Source organism: Microcaecilia unicolor, chromosome 1, assembly GCF_901765095.1.
Source record: "Microcaecilia unicolor chromosome 1, aMicUni1.1, whole genome shotgun sequence".
Classification (NCBI taxonomy): Eukaryota; Metazoa; Chordata; class Amphibia; order Gymnophiona; family Siphonopidae; genus Microcaecilia; species Microcaecilia unicolor.
The window spans coordinates 264,844,375-264,864,837 of NC_044031.1; the positions used below are offsets into that span (position 1 = coordinate 264,844,375).

The 20,463-nt window shown below is 43.0% G+C and overlaps 1 protein-coding gene across 1 annotated transcript in view; it reads left to right on the forward strand.

Annotated features, from left to right (window-relative positions):
* The window catches only part of ANO10 (anoctamin 10), a 299,674-nt gene that overhangs the window by 12,284 nt on the left and 266,927 nt on the right, over positions 1–20,463 (forward strand). The window contains exons 2-3 of the mRNA XM_030206114.1: positions 972–1,121; positions 18,844–19,029. Of these exons, the coding sequence (XP_030061974.1) occupies positions 983–1,121; positions 18,844–19,029 (325 nt within the window). The 5' untranslated portion in view covers positions 972–982. The remainder of the gene's footprint in view (positions 1–971; positions 1,122–18,843; positions 19,030–20,463) is intronic.

The following is a 20,463-nucleotide window of genomic DNA, read 5'->3' on the forward strand; positions in this document are numbered from 1 at the left end:
GGCCAAAATCAGCTTTCGATTATACCAATTTGGCCGGGTTCAGGAGATGGCCGGCCATCTCCCGATTTGTGTCGGAAGATGGCTGGCAATCTCCTTCGAAAATAAGCAGGATAAAGTCACATCTTTATACAATTTCTTGTTGTTTGGGCAGTACAAGTTATCATAACCTGGTTTTTGTGGTACAAATCTCTGAAAACCTGAGACTGGCCTGTAGCTTAAATTAACCAGAATTCATGTTTATACAAGTAGGTTTCAGGCTGGCTACTTCCACAGTTGAATGTTGCTCTTCTGCTTGGTACTGCACAGCAGTGTTAACTGAGCTAAGGGACAGGACCTTCACCTCACACTACACTCAAAATCACTTCCAAGAAGCTGATAATTATGTTGATAATTTAATTAATTGTATTGAGGCGATGCTGCTGTGAACTGTATTTGAATCTGCATTATTCTATTGTGTTGTATTTTATTATTGGCATATCGTTTTGAGTTGATGTACATTGCCACAGGCATTTCTGTGGAGAAAGCAGTCAAATGGAAAACATTAAGTCCTTACAGGGTGTACAAATGGTGAACATTATCGGTAGACTTTGGATGTGTTCACTCAGCTAAGAAGTACAGATATTTCTTGAGAACACACAACCTGGAGTTCCTTATTGTGATTTATAGATTTAAACAAATGTTAGAAGTGCTTGACCCTATCTTGTACTAATATGCTGTGATATTGAGATGCGGTGGATCCTTTGGTAGCTGATCACAGATCAGGAGTTCTACCATGCTGCATTTCTGTTTGTATCTGAAATGTTTGTATATATGTGTATTCTACACAATTAATGATAATATGTTTAGTTAAAATACATAAAGTATTGTCTGAAGCAATGGTTGTATGAAGCACATTTATGATAATAGAAGGAACTTTTAATGTATGCATGTTTATTTTTTCTTGCATTAAGATTATTTTTTCCTTTAACCAGGTAAACTGAAAATGAAAAGAAGCCAGAGTTTGCATGAAGCTGCTGACCCTAATTTCAGGCCGTTAGTAGTAATAGAACTAGTAAAGGATGCCAAAGAAGAAACCAAAGAATGGCTTGTAAAAAGGATTATGGACAAAAAGAAAGATGGAGGTATGCATGATGTTCTTCGCTTACATATTTGAAATGCACAGGAAGGAACAGTTTGCACAGGATCAACAGGCTTTACTATTCAAAATATTTTGCTGCTGGACCCATAGAATCAGCGTGCACATCTGTCCAAAGCTGAAGCCACCTAGAAAAATTAGAGCTTTTGTGAAGTGCATAAACATCCTACAATCTTTTTGTCCAGGATGGGTCTAACTGTTGATTAAGGGCTTCATTTTTTTTTCACCTGCAAAACAGTGGCGTAGCCAAGGGTGGGCTTGGGTGGGCCCAGGCCCACCCAGTAGCTGCATACCTATGATGTGGCTGGCAGGGATCCCCAAGCCCCACCAGCTGAAAACTCCCAACAAGTGTCCCTCCTGCATACCTTGTAAGTAGCAGATCTTCGCCTGCAGTGAGCAGTGACATACATACTGCTCGCACCGGCCCCACAGCCTTCCCTCTGATGTATTTCCACTTATGCGGAAACAGGAAGTTGCATCAGAGGGAAGACTGTGGGGCCAACATGAGCAGTGTGTATTAGTTGCTGCTTGCTGCTGGTGAAAATCTGCTATTTAAAAGGTATATGGGAGAGGGGGGATGTTTGAGAGACCATATGGCATGCAGGCGAGAGAAGGAGAGATCAAATCACCTGTGGGATGGGGTGGGGTTCTTCTGCCCACCCATCTACCCAGGCCCATCCAAAATTGGGTGTCTGGCTACGCCCCTGCTGCAAAACACAATTTGTGACCAGCTTGGTGGCTTCATGCGGAGGACCTGATTTCAATTTTGTGTTTAGGTTGTTGTCTTCTTGAGCTGGTTGAGGATGTTGCAGAGACAGCATTCACAGCCCCCAGAGTGATGACACTTACCAGCTAGAGCTACTGCTTATGATTTCAGTCTCTGTAGTGACTGAGCTAAAATAAATTGGGAGGGAATATTACATATGGGAAAAACCCCAGATAGTCTCAAATGAAGGCTCATGTAACCAGCTCTAGCTCTGGACTCCAGCTGCCTGATATTTAAAGGGAAATGACTGCCCAAATGGCACCTAACAGACTATCTGGTGCTGAATATTGCTGGTTAGCAGTTTAAAGATTGCCGGTATGAATAATGTTATTATTTGGTTCAAGGCCTGAGACTTTGGTTCAAGATCTAAAATGAGAAAAAATTACAGGCCTGTGTCTGTGACTTGAACTCCAGTGTTGAAACACTGCAGAGCAAACAGAAAACTGCATGACAGAGTTGCATGAATGTGGCAATATGGTGGTAGCAGATGTCCTTGAAAAACAGAACAAAAAATGGCTTCACAGGAAGAAGACCAGGTGTCACAGAAAGTGTTTTGAGGAAGATATGGTCAAAAATGTAGAAATGACTGGTCTTGCAAGAACATGACTTTGAGGCATATTTTCAAAACACTTAGCCTCCCAAAGTTCCATAGAAACCTATGGAACTTAGCCTCCCAAAGTGCTTTGAAAATATGCCTCTTTGTCTTCCAGTAAGGGGTGGTCTATTGCTAGCTTTTCCAGTAAAATACTAACCAACCTCATTACCATAGCCAATCAGTGTTAACTATGACATTAACATAGATCCAATAAGGTGTGATTACTGTCATATTATCCGTATCCTGGATCATATAAAAATGAGTGTACTTCCTACTTCAAGCCAGAGAGACGGTCACGACTGCTCTCTCCATGAGAAACCAATCTATTGCATCTTAATTGGCAAGTAACCCAATTGCTTTCTCATGAGTAACTTCAAGTCTTTTATATCTACTAATTGGCTTTGAGTGGTAAAATATAACATTAAAGACTCAGACCCAGAAAACACTTATGTGTAGCTGGGATACTATATTCCCATAACCAATTGATTGTACATGTTGCTTGTATATTCTTGGGAGCCTCAGATATAGAGGTAATTTCATATAGCAATATACTGTACTCTCAGTGAAATATCACTGATCTGTTAATTGTACAAATACTTGATAATCTGCTTTGGTGAGTGTTGAATAAAAAGAGCTACTTTCTCATATTCTTAATTATACCCTGTTTACGATCTTCTTATTTATTCAGAGTAAGTGCACTGCTCTGAGCAGTGACGGAGTCTAGATAAATTGGGTAAACATAGTTGCAGCCTAGGATATCCTGTTCATTTCTAGTTAACCACTATACTAGGAAGAATGGGGATACCCTAAAATTTGAACATATCACACAATATAATCTGCTGTCCCACGATTTTCATCACAGAGCTGGCTAAATTTGGCTGTCTTAGTGGGTGGAATAACTTTGGTCAACTCCAACTTAATAGCCAGTGCTGAAAATTAGTTTGGCTGGTTAAGGTGAAACCCGTCAAAGTTAAACCATCAATGCCAGTCACCGGAAATGGCCTGACATTGAATATCCGGGTTCACGCGGACCGTGGGAGAGAACCTGCGGTCTGAATATCGGGGCCCATATGTCTATAAGGAGCAGGAGGAAACAAAGAAAATTTGTTTATATGTACAAGTGTTTGTGGTTAGGGTGGTGGACTTTGGTCCTGGGGAACTGAGTTCGATTCCCACTTCAGGCACAAGCAGCTCCTTGTGACTCTGGGCAAGTCACTTAACCCTCCATTGCCCCAGGTACAAATAAGTACCTGTATACAATATGTAAGCCGCATTGAGCCTGCCATGAGTGGGAAAGCGCGGGGTACAAATGTAACAAAAAAAACAAAAAAAAAAAATATATATATATATATATATACACACACACATTTATTAGTGTCTTTTATTTCTACAAATTTACATCATGTTTTGTGAGAGAGGGATTACATTTCATTTCTAGCAGTGAAAGAAATGCACCAAAATTGACCAGAATTATTGACTTTGTTTTGGTATTATGGGAATCGCTACTGGAGGTTTATACTGCTACCAAATGTATCTAAGCAAACTTAACAGAAAAAGAAAGTACTTTGGGAAAATAAAACATCTTTTTGGTAGCGATTGTGGGATCCTGTCATTGCCTTTCCTTGTTTGGCTGTCTTTGTTGGTAATATTTACACAGAAACAGAGAAAATGACAGCAGATAAAGATCATATGGCCTATCTAGTCTGCCCATCCATACCATCTAGGGTGGATACCCCACATTTTTAACTCTCTGCCTCCCCCCCCCTCAGCACGCAAACACACACATCACTCTCTCTTTTCCTTCCCCCAGTGCACACACACAAACACCCACCCTCCTCCCTATTGTTCTTTTTCTCTGTGCCTCCCCGCAGCATTCCCCTCCCCCCCCCCCCCCCCCCCCCCCCCCCCCCCCCGCAATAGCTCCTTCTCTCTCTCTGCCTCTCCTCAGCACAAACACACGGGAGCTAACTTTTCAGAATGATTGGAGTTGTTAAGACCATCACAAATTATCTCTCCTTTGACAAAGTGAAGACATATGCTCAATTTTGTGGTTGCTCAAGCATCCACAGAGCTGGCACCTATGCACACATTCACACCCCCATAGCTCTTTCTCTCTCCACCTCTCCCTCAGCAAACACACTCACCTATAGTTCTCTGTCAACCACCACCCCATATATTCTCCTGTGGTATACACTCCCCCCTGGTAGCTGTCTCCCAGTGATGACACCCCCCCCCCTTCCAAACTGAATTCTCAGTATTATTCTCTAGATTTTTATTGTTTCTCCACTTGAACATACCTCCCCAGCTCCTCTACCCCAGCACACTTAACACCAGTTCATGCTCCCCCTTTTGCCTTTCCTTCTCCCTCCAGCAGCATAGGCGCCCAGTTTGTGCTTCCTCCACCCCCAGAAGCAGAAATGCAAGATACCAGAGATGTAGATTTCCCAAAGCTGACATGGTTCAATTGATGATAAAACAAAATATGTTTTGTAACTTTGTAGTCTGAGCTTTTTATTTTTCCATTCAATTTGGTCTGTGTGTCTTCTGCTTTTCTCTGTTTTTCCTGCCTTTCCAGGGTCTCCTGTCTATTTGACATTTCATCTCTCTCCATGTCTGCCATCTATAAATAAATATCTTCTCTCTATGTCCCTATCTGTCTTCATCCCTGTTCCGCCCCCTCCACCCCCCATGTTCAGCATCTGCCCTTTTGGTGTCTATATCCTCCCCTTATATTCAGCGTTACCCCTCTGTGTCCCTATCCTTCCCCCTGTGATCAACAATGCCCCACTGTGTTGCTATCCCACCCTTTTTCCAGCACTGCTCCGTGTCCCTGTCTCTATTCTTACTCCATGCCCACATCTCTAATCTGAGCCCTGACCCTTTCCTCTATTCCCTTCCTCCCACTCCCCTGGACCAGCATCTATTTCTCTTTCTTCTTCTCCCCTGCCCCCCATCATATTCTGTCATAACCCTCTATCCTCCTCTGTTCCACCGCTGAACCCGGTTTCTGTCTCTACCTTCCCCCAGTCTGAGCTCTCTCTCTCTCTCTCTTCCCCCCCCTCCTGGTAGGTCCAGCACATATCCAGGCCCTTTCAACCTATGCCCTCCCCAGGTACAGCACATCTCCCTCTGGCCTCCCTAGGTCCTGCGCATCTCCCTCCAGTCCCCCTACCCCAGAATCCAGCACCTCTCCATCTCCTTCCAGTCCTTCTACCCCAGAGTCCAGCACCATCTCTCTCCAGCCCCCTACCTCAGGGTCTAGCACATCTCCATCATTCTTCAGCCCCCCCCCCCCCACCTCAGGTTGCAGCGCATCTCCAGTTCCTCCAACCTCAGGGTCCAGCACATCTCAATCTCTCTCCAGCTGCCCACCTCAGGGTGCAACACTTCTCTTATCTCCCTTCCCCCACCCCAGAGTCCAGCACCTCTCCATCTCCCTCCAGCCCCCTACTTCAGGGTCCAGCACTTCTCCATTTCCCCTCCCTCACCCCAGTCCAGCACCTCTCCATCTCCTTCCAGTCCCCTACCCCAGGGTCCAGCACCATCTCCTTCCAGTCCCCTGCCCCAGGGTCCAGCACCTCTCCATCTCCCTCCAGCCCCCTACCTCAGTGTTCAGCACCTCTCCATCTCCCTCCAGCCCCCTACCTCAGGGTTCAACACCTCCATCTCCCTCCAGCCCCCAACCTCAGGGTCCAGCACCTGTCCTCCCTCCAGCCCCTACCTCAGGGTTCAACACCTGTTCGTCTCCCTCCAGCCCCCTACCTCAGGGGCCAGCCCCTCTCCGTCTCCCTCCAGCCTCCTACCTCAGGGGCCAGCCCCTCTCCATATCCCTCTAGCCCCCTACCTCAGGGGCCAGCCCCGCTCCATATCCCTCCAGCCCCCTACCTCAGGGGCCAGCACCTCTCCGTCTCCCTCCAGCCCCCTGCGCCAGGGTCCAACACCTCTCCATCTCTCCCAGCCTCCCCATCCCAGGGTCCAGCATATCTCCATTACCCTCCAGCCCCCCACCTCAGTTCTACAACATCTCCATTTCCCTCTAACCCCGTCACCTCAGGGTCCAGTACATCTCCTCCAGCCCCCTCCTCTGGATCCAGCATATCTCCATTTCCCTCTAACCCCCTCACCTCAGGGTTCAGCACATCTCTATCTCCTTCCAGCTCTCCTCCTCAGGATCCAGCATATCTCCATTTCCCTGCAGCCCCCTCACCTCAGGGCACATTTCCATTTCCCTCTAGCCTCCCTCACCTCAGGGTCCAGCACATCTCCATCTCCCTCCAGCCCCCCTCCTCAGGGTCCAGCACATCTCCATTTCCCTCCAGCCCCCCTCCTCAGGGTCCAGCACATCTCCATTTCCCTCCAGCCCCCTCATCCCAGCGTCAGCATATCTCCATTACCCTCCATCCCTCCCCACATCAGGTTCTAGAACATCTCCATTTCCCTCTAACCCCCTCACCTCAGGGTCCAGCACATCTCCATCTCCTTCCAGCTCCCCTCCTCAGGATCCAGCATATCTCCATTTCCCTTCAGCCCCCTCACCTCAGGGTCCAGCACATCTCCATTTCCCTCCAGCCCCTCCCCCCAGGGTCCAGCACATCTCCATTTCCTTCCAGCCCCTCCCCCACCCCAAGATCCAGCACCTCTCCATCTTCCTCTATCCTCCCCCACCCAGAGTACAGCACTTCTCCCTCCAGCCTCCCCACCCCAGGGTCCAGCACATCTTCATCTCCCTTCAGCCACCATCCCCAGGTCCCACACCTGTCCATTTCCCTGCATATCCCTGTATCCCCCATTAACCTGGGGTCTAGCACATCTCCATCTCCCTCCAGCCCCCACCCCAGGGTCCTGCACCTCTTGCATCTTCCTCCAGCCCTCCCCCCCACCTCAGGGTCCAGCAGGTCTCCCTCTAGACTCCCTATCCCAGGGTCCAGCATATCTCCATTCATTATGGTACGGCTTTTATTGTTATTTGTTTGGTTACTATTAATGGGGGAGTGGAGTCTCTATTTTTGTAATGCTACTTTTACTGCTTTTAATTCAGTAGGTTATACTAATTCTGGGCAACAAATATTAATAATCATTTGATAGACTCTTGTTTCTCAGATGTACAATATAGAAGTACAAATAGGGTGCTGTCCCCTTCACTGATCAAAAGGAAATGGTTGTGGTTGATTGTCGCCCAACTTTGAAACAGCTTACTAAATAAGAGCAGTTGTTTCCTTATTTACCTATACCCTGTTGTTATGTTAATGCGAGATCATTAGGAAATATTATTAGGGATTGGATTATAGCAAAGCACTTAGGATGTTTCTGGATAACTGAAACATAACTAACATTGGTAGCAGACTTAAGCTTACATGTAGGGAGAGAAGAGAGGTGGAGGTACAGCGTTTATCTAGAAAGACTTGAAGTGGTTACTTTAGATACTTATATTTCATCAGAATTAGAAATTACATCTTATCAGATTAAGGACAATTCTCTTGTTAATTCTTGTATGATATTTTATGTGGCTCCAACGAAATGGAATATTATTCAGGACAAATTCTGTGACTTTCTATTTCGGAATTCTTTATATTCTAAATTTTTTTGCTGGGAGATATTAACTTGCACTTAGGGTCAATACAAACTTGAAAGTGTCTGATAACTTAATATCTTTAAATACATCAAGCTATCACATTCCATTTTTTAGAAGTTAACATAATAAAGGACATCAATTAGAGTTGATTGCATTTTCTAGATATACTCTTCCAAGAAGGTATTTGGTTAGAGATTCCTTGGCCAGACCATTTCATTTATCAATTTAATATTGATTGGAGACAATCAGGAAAAAATAAATCATTAAATAAAGCTTTGTATGTTTCAAGAGGAGCTATGAATAATGTTGTCTTCTGGTTACAACTAGATGAAGTAAGCGCTTTTTGGAAACCTTTAGAGTTTATTAAAGATTGGTTCCATTATAGTGATGAGATTTTGAATAATTTGGCCCCTTACAAGGTTCGAACTAAAGTGTCTAGAAGTTCTGATGAATGGTTTGATTCTGAACTGCTTGTTCTTAAGAAGAAATGTAGATCTGTGGAGAGATTATGGCGTAAGCACCCATCCATTAAAAAACAAGGCAAATTGGAGATTGCTTAATAAAGAGTATGTGAGATTATTAAAATTAAAAAGAAAGGATTACTATTCTAAACTTCTTGCAAGTAATTCATTAGGCACAAAATTGCTTTTTAAAATACTTAGAGAATATACTAATACAGAGGTCTGTTCTGTTCCATCTACAGCAAAAATACCTTCAGATTTTCAGTTAGCTGATCATTTCAGTTCCAAAATACTAAAAATAAGAGAATCTTTTAAAGGTAACAATGTTGATTTGGATTTTTTGATTCCTAGTTTGGATTCAATTTCTGATGATAGAATTTGGTGTAATTTTTTCCTATATCATGGTTGCTTTGTGAACACTATATAGAAAGTATTCCTCTTCATACTGCATGTTGGACACTTGCCCTCCAGATGTTATGAAATCTGCTTCAAACAGTTTTAAATTGTTGCTGTTGGACTGATTACAGTCTTTGTTGGAGCTAGGTGACTTTCCTCGAACTCTGAGAGATATAATAGTTACTCCAGTTATGAAAAACTCTAAAGACCCTGGTGATTTACTTTCTAATTACAGACCAATAGCCTCCATCCACTCTTTTGTAAACTGATGGAAGGAATGGTAGCCTACCAATTATCTGAATATTTGGATCATCATTGCATTTTACATCATACCCAATCAGGGTTTAGATCGAACTACAGAACCGAGATGGTAATTGGTTCTCTAATTAGTAATATAAATAAACTACTGTGTGAAAGTAGGAAGGCCTTGGTGCCACAGTTTGACCTATCTAGCGCTTTTGACTTGGTGGATTTCTTACTAAGGATATTGAATGATCTGGGAATCACAGGGAAGCTGAATGGTTCTCTGGTTTTTGAAATGTCACAACTATAGAGTCAAAATAGATGGAGAGTGGATTTCCATCAATTTCAGAAAAAGTGGATTAGTCCACTTCTTTCGGAGAAGTGGATTAATCCCTGTGGCATGCCATATGGTTCACCCTGGTCTCCTCTTTTATTTAATGTTTATTTGTATTCATTAGAGCACATCCTAGAGAAATTGGGAATCCACTTCTATAGTTATGCCGATGATATTGCAGTTATGATTCCTATTAATTTAACAGCATCCTATTCAGTTATACTTCATAACATTATTGTTACGTTAGAATCATGGATGAAAATGCATAAACTTAAGTTAAACACAGATAGAACAAAATTTTTATTGATTAGTCATTCAGCTACAGAAAAAGAAAGTAGTGTTAGAATTAATCAGACATTATATGAATTTTCTGCATCTATAAGAGTTTTGGGTATTCAACTAGACTCAAAGTTATCCTTTGACACTCATGTTAATACAGAAAGCTTTTTTCACCATGCGTAATCTTAGGCGGGTACATAAATATTTCGACCAAGATCACTTTTGTTTAGTAGTAGTACAATCGTTGGCTCTTAGTATGTTGGATTACTGCAATATTGTTTATTTGGGTGTCTAAAAACAATTTAATGAAGCCTTTACAGACCATTCAGAATATCGCATGTCTCCTGATTTATTCTCTGAAACATTCTGATAGAATATCTCGCTTCTTTATTAGGATTCATTGGTTACCATTTTATGCAAGAGAGCTATTCAAATTTTATTTTTTTCATTTATAAATTTATATATGGATTAGCACCACTATATATGATAGATCATTTTGTTTTCATTAGGAAAATTAGAACTACAAGATCATTAGCTTTATTTAATTTTCCTTTTCTTAAAATTACAAAAAGATTACTTTATTTTCATTTCAAGCAACTCGCCTTGATGAAGAAATTCAAACTCTGTTGCTCTCTGCTACAAGTTTATTTCCAATTTCAAAAAATTATAAAAACTTGCTTGTTTCATAAATTTGTCATTCAATCTAATACTTAGTAGGATTAGTTTTATGTAGATTTCCGGATATGTCCAGTTTCTCTTATTGTGATCTGCCTTGAAACGCGAGGTGTAAGCAGACTGTAAGTTACATTGTTAATGTTAATCCCTCTAGACTACCTCAGTCTAGCATATCTCCCTTTCCCTCCAGTCAAACATATCTTTCTCCTTCTCCCTTCCTCCTGATTCCTCCCACCTCCCTCCTCGAAGCTTACCTTGATCCCCAGTATTGGCAGCAGCAGCCATCAAGGCATGCTGCTCTGGCCAGCATCAGGGCCTTCCTTCTGCCAAATCTTGCCCTTGAGGAGGCAGGAAGTTACTTCACAGAAGGCGTGACTCAGCAGAGGGAAGGCCCCGACACCAGCCAGACCAGTGTGTCTTGGTTTGCTGCCGAGCTGGAGATTGAGGTAAGCTTGGAGGGGGGGAGGAAGTGTGAGAGAGAGATGCTGGATTTCGGAGGCTGGAAGTAAGGAGAAGGAGTATGCTCTCTTGTCAGTGCCGTGAACCTGGTGGGGAAGAGAGAGGGACTGCAGGCAGGGACAAAAACAGAATCTTCAGGGAGAAAATCCTAGGTGCCCAGTCTGATTTTTTTTTTAATGCACCATGGTGGTAAAGAAAACAGTTCCAATTATAGTCTATTGGTGCCAACCTTTCTTAGGCATTCTGTTAAAATACTTCTTTGTGTTGAATCACTATTCATTTTCATTCTCAGTTCTGAACCCTCTGAGAATCTTGGATGTCTCCCCACAAGTTTATGTTTGAAGGTAGTCTGTAGAACTTCAATTGGTAGTCTGCATAATTCCTTTAGACACAGTCCATAGCCTTCAGTAAGCCCTATGTAAGAGGGCACCCCTGGAAAAGTGAAGGAGTCAGACTAAAGGTCCATCAAGTCCAGAATCCTTTCTCCAATAGTGGCCAGTTTGATAGGAAATGCCCAGAAAATCTGAAAGAATAGATCCATTCCTTGTTGCTGGCGTTTGGGGCGAGCAGAGGCAATCCCATAGTGTTTTGAAAAGAAATGTACATAGTTGGAATGTTATTGAGAGTGAAATTGGGAAGCCACTCCTCACAGAGGTTTATTGGACTCAATGGATGGCATCATGGAGGGTGTTCTGATCTCTGCTGTGTTTCTGATCAAGGCTTGTTTGATTGCCAAAAGATGTATCCTGCTATAATGGATCCAAACAGATCCACCCACTTTGAGTCAGTGTCATAACCAGATGCATGGAGTATTTCAAATGGAGCACTTATTAGTAGCTACAGTGGGCCAGAAATCCAAGATACATTTTTTGAAATTTTGGGATGCATTCTTGGCCTCAGTGGCAATGAGAGTTTGATCTGCAGTGTTCGATGATGTAGGTTTATCTGCCCTCTTTTGCCTTGCTGGAGCAGAAAGGGAGCTGATAACATTGATTGGAGTACTGGGTATCTATGGGGTACGTGGTTCTTTCTACCATTGTACTTGGAGGATTTTTTTGGAGGGTGGGGTGAGAGGATATGTAGTGGAGGGGACTTTCTCTTAAACTGTTGTCATCTGATATTGTTGAATATACTTCTGTGTTGCCATTTATCGACATACTGTTTCTACTGTTAAATGTTATATTTCTTAGCTGATGACTCAAGATTTAAGCATAAAATAATACAGTATGTTTTGACATTCATATTTTTTTGATGATTGCACGAGTGTAGTTAATTGAAGTCTGCCTTCAGGTTTCTAAAATTCTGCTACGTGGCTGCAGTGTCAATCACATCTATATATTGCCCTTCAAATCATGAAGACAGCCTGTAAGTGGGATTGATAGGCTTTTTGCATTTATTAGACGTTATTAACCTTGTAATCATAATTTAGCTAAATGCCAAGTTAGAGCAGAGGGATATTTGATATAATAATGTAATTAAATATTCATTCAGTTCTCGGTTCATCTCTTTAAGGCTTTTACTGCACTGATGCTCTTAGTAGCTCTTTCATGGAGGGCAAAATGATTTTTGAACCTGTTGAAGGTAATAAGTTTTGCTCTGCTTGGTTAAATGATGCAGAAGCAGTGTGCTAATTTCATTTCTGAAGAAGAAAGTTTGTAATTTTAAACAAATTTCAGTTATCTTCTTTTTTGTATTGAATTTATATTGTAATAAAATTGTTTCAACATGTGAAAAAAATATTCAGTACAAATTTCGACATCACTTGTGTAAAAAAAAAGGGGGGGGGGGGGTCTTTGAATATACAGCACCAAAAATTACTAGTTCTGTTTTCCATGCAGGTAGTATTTCATTTTTTGTGCAGGCTTCAAAACTAAAATATTTAGGCCCCTATTTACTAAATTAATTACAGTTTTTGCTAAAATAAATGCACAGTAACTACAAAATGTCTGTCTTAATTGACATGAATTTTGAGAAGGCTGCCATGCAGTTAAAAAGAGATACTGTATTTTAACTGCATGGCTGATAGCATGCAAGGCGCACTAACGGATTTAGTGCGTGTTAAATCCGCTAGTGTGCCTTAGTAAAAGGGGCCCTATACTTTTTACATTTGCATTAACTGCTATTCATTGTTTGTCACACTAATAGTTAATGTGTGGCAATGTCCTCTACATGAACTATAAGGCACAGTTATTGCCCATTCCCTATCCCAACAGAAATTAGTACATTCTAATAACATGATGCTGTGCTGACTGCTAGTGTGCAGTAATTAGTGCATTATTTATTTATTTATTTATTCATTCATTCATTTTTGTATCCCACTATTATCCAAAAACAAGTTTCAGTTCAATGTGTCTTACAATTTACAGTTATGCAAAGTTACAGTGATTTATTACAGTTATAAAGTGGTGTGGAACATCGTTACCGTATGAAGTTACCTATAGAATTTCTTGAAAAGGTATGTCTTCAGTTCTTTTCTGAACTGAAGATAGTTAGTAATGCTTTTGTGGCCTTGGGTATTGAGTTCCACTGTAGTTAACACAGCTTAGTAAATATGCTGTTTTGTTCTTGCTTCTGTCAAAGATTTTATTGGAGGCATTTTTCTTTCATTACCATGTAGGGCTATTTATTTTCCTCTAATTTATATCCCCCACCTAACTCACAGCCTTGTTGTTGCGGTAACAGTCTGACTGGGGACTGTGCCCCAAGGCGAATCCTATAATTGTAGGCTTTAGGTCTGGTTATTAGGCTTCGCTGCTTGTGATGACCCAGACTGGGGGACTTCCTCTTATCCAGAGGCTACATGGGCTCTGCGGCTAGCCCAGGGATTAGGAATTGAACCAGCATCCTCTGCAGAGTGGCAGATGACATCATCACAGAGTTACCTTTGCTAATCCCGCACTTTTCCATTTCTGAGATAAACATAGCATAGAGTTCTAGGAACCATGTTGTTGCTAGAGAAAACGATGATACTCTTTAAGAGACCCACAAAAATGAGATGTTGCAATACACAAGCTTTTGAGATTTCCTGGGGAATGCTTTGTGAAGAAGCATGTGAGCTCTGAAAACCTCATATACTGCAACAAAACTTTGTTGGTTCCATAGAAAAGTTCTATCATCTATAAAGAAGGAAGTTAAATATAAAAATATACTTCCATAGTTCATAAAACAAACAACGTTGCTTACCTGTAACAGATGATTTCTGTAGACGCCTAGATTGAGTCAGGCACACCTAAGGGTGACATCATCCGATGGTGCTAGGATGGAACAACTCTCCCAGAGCTCAGAACTTAGTGACCACTGGTGCATACATATGCATGAAAAAGACACACATGATGCAATTATGTTTCAAAACCTAATGCTAGAGGATGGGGAGGAACTAAAACGACTATTTGCACTTCTGTTATGGAGTGAAACAATAAAAAAGCGCATACAATGAATGTTAAGATATTCAAATTAATTGTGTTCAGAACAGTTACTTGTGCACAGAGAACAACAACAATCTACTCACAGAACACAGTCAGAAACTTATATAAAAGAGCACAAATTAAGGATTTTAAAGCACTCAATGAATTTTGAACATATGATTCAGAGTAATTTGAATCATTTGAACCATTTTGAAAGCGCACGGCCTCTTCTCTCAGTACCCTTCTCCACCACTGCCAACTCCAGGCTCCGCTCATTCTGCCTTGCCTCACCCTATGCCTGGAACAATCTTCCTTTACCCATACGCCATGCCCCCTCCCTACCCATCTTCAAATCTCTGCTTAAAACTCACCTTTTCAATGCTGCCTTCGGCGCCTAACCGCTCGAGAAATATAAAATGCCCCAATCTATCCACCCTATCAGATTAACTGTTCACTCGTCCTCTAGATTGTTCACTTGTCTTTAGATTGTTCTCTTGTCTTTTAGATTGTAAGCTCTTTGAGCAGGGACTGTCCTTCTATGTTTAAATTGTACAGCGCTGCGTAACCCTAGTACTACTACTACTACTACTTAACATTTCTAGAGCGCTACTAGGGTTACGCAGCGCTGTACAATTTAACAAAGAGAGACAGTCCCTGCTCAAAGAGCTTACAATCTAATAGACAAGTGAACGGTCGGTCCGATCGGGGCAGTCAAATTGGGGCAGTCTGGATTCACTGAACGGTAAGGGTTAGGTGCCGAACGCAGCATTGAAGAGGTGGGCTTTAAGCAAAGACTTGAAGATGGGCAGGGAGGGGGCTTGGCGTAAGGGTTCAGGAAGGTTGTTCCAAGCATAGGGTGAGGCGAGGCAGAATGAGCGGAGCCTGGAGTTGGCGGTGGTGGAGAAGGGTACTGAGAGGAGGGATTTATCCTGTGAACGGAGGTTACGGGCGGGAACGTAAGGGGAGATGAGGGTAGAGAGGTAGTGAGGGGCAGCAGACTGAGTGCATTTGTAGGTAAGAAGGAGAAGCTTGAATTGAATGCGGTATCTGATCGGAAGCCAGTGAAGTGACCTGAGGAGAGGGGTGATATGAGTATATCGGTTCTGGCGGAATATGAGACGTGCAGCAGAGTTCTGAACAGACTGAAGGGGGGATAGATGGCTAAGTGGGAGGCCGGTGAGGAGTAAGTTGCAGTAGTCCAGGCGAGAGGTAATGAGAGCGTGGACGAGAGTTCGGGTGGTGTGTTCAGAGAGGAAAGGGCGAATTTTGCTGATGTTAAAGAGGAAGAAGCGACAGGTCTTGGCTATCTGCTGGATATGCGCAGAGAAGGAAAGAGAGGAGTCAAAGATGACTCCGAGGTTGCGGGCAGATGAGACGGGGAGGATGAGGGTGTTATCAACTGAGATAGAAAGTGGAGGAAGAGGAGAAGTGGGTTTTGGTGGAAAGACGATAAGCTCGGTCTTGGACATGTTCAGTTTCAGGTGGCGGTTGGACATCCAGGCAGCAATGTCGGATAAGCAGGCCGATACCTTTGCCTGGGTCTCCGCGGTGATGTCTGGTGTGGAGAGATACAGTTGGGTGTCATCAGCATAGAGATGATACTGGAAACCATGAGATGAGATCAGGGAGCCCAGGGAAGAGGTGTAGATTGAGAAGAGAAGGGGTCCAAGGACCGATCCCTGGGGAACACCAACAGATAAGGGGATGGGGGTGGAGGAAGATCCATGAGAGTGAACTTTGAAGGTGCGGTGGGAGAGATAGGAGGAGAACCAGGAGAGGACAGAGCCCTGGAACCCAAATGAGGACAGTGTGGCAAGAAGTAAGTCATGATTGACAGTGTCAAAAGCAGCGGATAGATCCAGGAGGATGAGGATGGAGTAGTGGCCTCTGGATTTGGCAAGGAACAGGTCATTACAGACTTTAGAAAGTGCTGTTTCTGTCGAGTGAAGAGGGCGAAAACCGGATTGAAGCGGATCAAGGATGGCATGAGAGGAGAGAAAATGAAGGCAGCGGCTGTGGACTGCGCGCTCAAGTGTCTTGGAGAGGAAGGGTAGGAGGGAGATGGGGCGGTAGTTGGAGGGACAGGTAGGGTCTAGTGATGGTTTTTTGAGGAGTGGCGTGACTACAGCATGCTTGAAGGTGTCGGGGACAGTTGCAGTGGAGAGAGAGAGGTTGAGGATATGACAGATGGAGGGGGTGATAGTAGGAGAGATGGTGTTAAGTAAGTTGGTGGGGATGGGATCAGAGGAACAAGTGGTGCATTTTGAGGAGGAAAGAAGGCGGGCGGTTTCCTCCTCGGAGATATCAGGAAAGGAGGAGAAAGAGGTCTGGGTTGGTTGGTTGAGGGAGAGGGTTGAAGGGTGAAGAGGAGGAGGTGGCTTGGTAGTGAACTCAAGGTTGATCTTTTGCACCTTGTCGCGGAAGTAGTCAGCCAGTGATTGAGGAGAGAGCTTTAGAAATGTTAGTTAGTAGTTAGTAGTAGTAGTACTCCAACATCTACACTGGATACCTATCATAGCCTGCATATCATTCAAGATCTGTACACTAGCCTACAGAAAACTTTTTGGCACCTCATCCTACCTCACATTCGATTTCCCCAGATGCCAAGGCCTGAAATATAAAACCACATATGAAACAAGCTTCGCTTACATCTGCACCAAAACCTGAAACTCCCTGCCAAGAAACTTAAAACATATGAACAACTACCTACAATTCAGAAAACACCTGAAAGCCCACTTCTACAAAACAGCCTTCCCCTCCGATGACCTCATTAGCCACGCAGCTAGCAGGACAACCCCCCTATAACCATGGATCTTCAACTGATCTGAACGCGAACTGAACTTGGACCAGGCAGATTGTATCGTATGTCTCTGAACATGCAACCATTATTCCCTTGGAGTGTATAACCTGTTCTCTCAAACATGTATACTGTTTTTCCTTCAGGAAAACTGTAAGCCACATTGAACCTACCACTAGAATGGAAAATGTGGGGTACAAATGCAAGCAAGCGAGCAATAAATAATTTGCACAACAAATACAGGAATATCTAGTGTGTGTGTACATCAGAGAAACAGGCTTTAAGGGCAGAAGCTGCGGAAAAATAGTTTAAAATGAAATGATTGAATTTACAAATGGAAAGGAGGCTTCATTTTAAAGGAATGCCTTTCATTGTCTACATCATGTTCTGCAAGAGTATATAGGCCAGTAGCATCTCCACAGCATAAGTATACTAGTGCTGTTAAGCAGAGAAAGAATGGCTTTGTTCCTTGGCTGCCTAGTAGAATCTTGCATTGACTCAGCATAAATCTGGAATTTGGTGCAGAAGGAAGTTGTTTCAAAATTGTGGCGGTTGGTGGGTGCAGACTGTAAGATGTGGTGATATTGAACAAGGCTAATGCTCCGAAAATGCACAGGGTGTAGTGGAACACGTTCCACAGAAGAAGCCATCTGTTGGAGTCCTGCGTTGCTATGCAAAAGGGATGCTTCAATTGAATTAACAACCTCCAAATGTGTAGAACAAGAAATACTAGCAGGTGAGAGGTGTTCAGTTGAATTGAGAGACGGAGATGTTGGTCTTATAACTGAGGTAGTCTGATGTGCTACCACTTGCAGACAGACTTGAAAGTAATAACAAAGATGTTCAGCCCTATTTTTGCAAATTTATAGATATGACTGTGCAAAATATTCAATTATTGAAGTCATGACTAGGATCTCTACAGTGGAGGCAGAGCGGGTCCTCTGGATAGAAGGCTTCTGAATGCAGAGGACACAGGCAAAAAGAGGACATTCAGAAAACAACAACTTAGGTGCTATACTCTGAAAAGAAATAGCTGAAGGATTTAGGTGGTAAAAATGGAAACCTAAACAAGAATAATATATAGTAATAAGAAATTTTCTAGGGAGAGCTTTATTACACTTCAGCAGAGTGGAAGAAACAAAACTGAGGAAGAGGCAACTGCCCACTGGAAGGGCTGCGCATGTTCAGAATTTTACACTATGTTCTGAGCTCTGGGAGAGCGGTTCATCCTGGTGCCCTTGGATTACTTTATCCACCTGCATGCCTGACAGTCCTGCTTGTTGGTGGAGAAATGTGTTTCTGCTTAAATGTAGCAGAATTTCTGTAGTCCAGATGGAACACTGATAACCAATGTTTGCCATCAGTTTTTATCTGGAGATGGTTATATGACCATTACATTTCATAGATATCAAGAAATTCTGTGGTTAACGATGACCATAAAAATTAGTTGGCTAAATAATCCCAAACTTTCTTTTGTTTCTGTTTACTGAAAACCATTAAGAGTTTTACATGTGTTTTTATGGTAGTTTGCAGTGAAGCTTCTGAGAATTTTCATTGCGTTTCAAAGATGCCACTGATAATTTTGAGAATGTCAGTGAGTTTTAGTGAGGAATCCTGTTTAAACAAAACAACAAACATTTTTACTAATAAACTGAAAGGTTCTTTAAAATATTTTCCATTTTTAGAGACGTCTATGGTAAGGCCTCATTTCTTTTCACTCTTCACAGGTGCTCAATTGTTGATTAAACCTCTCCAAGAAAATGAAGTTGACCAGGGCAACATTTATTTGGTTGGTGCCTCGAAATTGCGGCTGCTGCTGGGAGCTGAAGCAGTGGGACTGGTAAAGGAATATCATGATGGTTCCATGAGGACCTTCACATTCAGCAACAGGAAAGACTTCAAAGACTTTTCAGGTACATCACTTCTAGGGTGACTTCACATGCTTTCCAGCATAGCTTAACCATTAGATAGATTTTGTAAAGTTTGTAAATAACCTGGCATTTTCTGTTCTTTAGGGAAGGAGAGAGATGCTGGACACTGGGGGGGGGGGGGGGAGAGGAGATGGGAGTTGGGAAGGTATGGAGGGAGAGGCTGGCTGTTGTGGGAGGGGGATAGGGACGGTAAAGAAAGAGATGCTGAACTCCATGATGAGGGAGGGAAGGGAAGGCGAGAGAGATGCTGGACACTCTGGAGGGAAGGTTGGGAAGGGAAGAGTTTCTGGATACTGGGGAGGGAGGTTGGAGTTGGAGGGAGAAGCTGAACATTGTGGTGGGGGTAGGGAAGGTGAGGAAAGAGATGCTGAACACTGTGAAGAGGTAAGGGGAAGGAGAGAGATGCTGGACAGTGGGGGGTAGTTTGGGAAGGAAAGAGATGGTGAACACTGGGAGGTGGAGGTTTTGAAGGGAAGAGATGCTGGACTGAGGAAGGGGAGGTTAGGAGGGCAAGAGATGCTGGATATGGTAGAGGGGTGGTTGGGAGGGGAAGAGAGTGATGCTGGGTACCACAGTGAGGGGGTTAGGGAAAGGAAGGTGAGGAGATGCTGGACACCGCAGGGGGATGGAGATAGAAGTGAAGGAGAGTGATGCTGAACATTTGGGGGGAGGTTGGAAAGGGAAGTGATGCTGGACACTTTGGTAGTGGTGGGGTTTTGGAAAGAAGTGAAATGCTGGACACTATGGGGAGTTAGGGAAAGGAAGGAGAGACTGGATACAGTAGTGGAGGGTTAGAGAAGGGGAGAGTTATTGGGCACTGCTGGAGGGGGATGGGGAGGATGAGCCACAAACTACGAGCTGACCCTTTAGTAAGGGGTAGGGGTGAGGTTTGTACATGGTTGTAGGCTTGCCTATAGTGTCAGATACTTTTGGGCCATCCCTGCTTGAAGATCTTTTCTTTTTACACTTCATGCACAGAATAATTACTTCAAATCATCTTAGCTTCCCAAACACTCAATGAGTATTCATGTCATATAGTTCAAGCTGACATTCTTAACCTCTTACTCAATTAATACGGGGATCATCAGATTAAAAAGCAGCAAATCCCATCTGGGAACAGCATCCCATATATCATGGCGCTGTATACATCCTCATAGATCAACCCGTTTATTTATTTAGAAAAAAAATTTTTTGTTTGTTTAAATTATCATTTTTCATCAATTTTTTAAAAAATAACATATAGCCATAGCACTTGAAATTAGCATAGTACTTAGCTTTGGCAGCACTTTTCAACTGAGTCAAACCCCTGCAAACATGGCCAGGTTTCGTCGTCCTTCTTCAGGGAAGAGGTTTGCATCTCCTGCTCCACTTGTGCTCATGAAAAAAATGGCCGCCAAGTGGCACCAGCATCTCTAT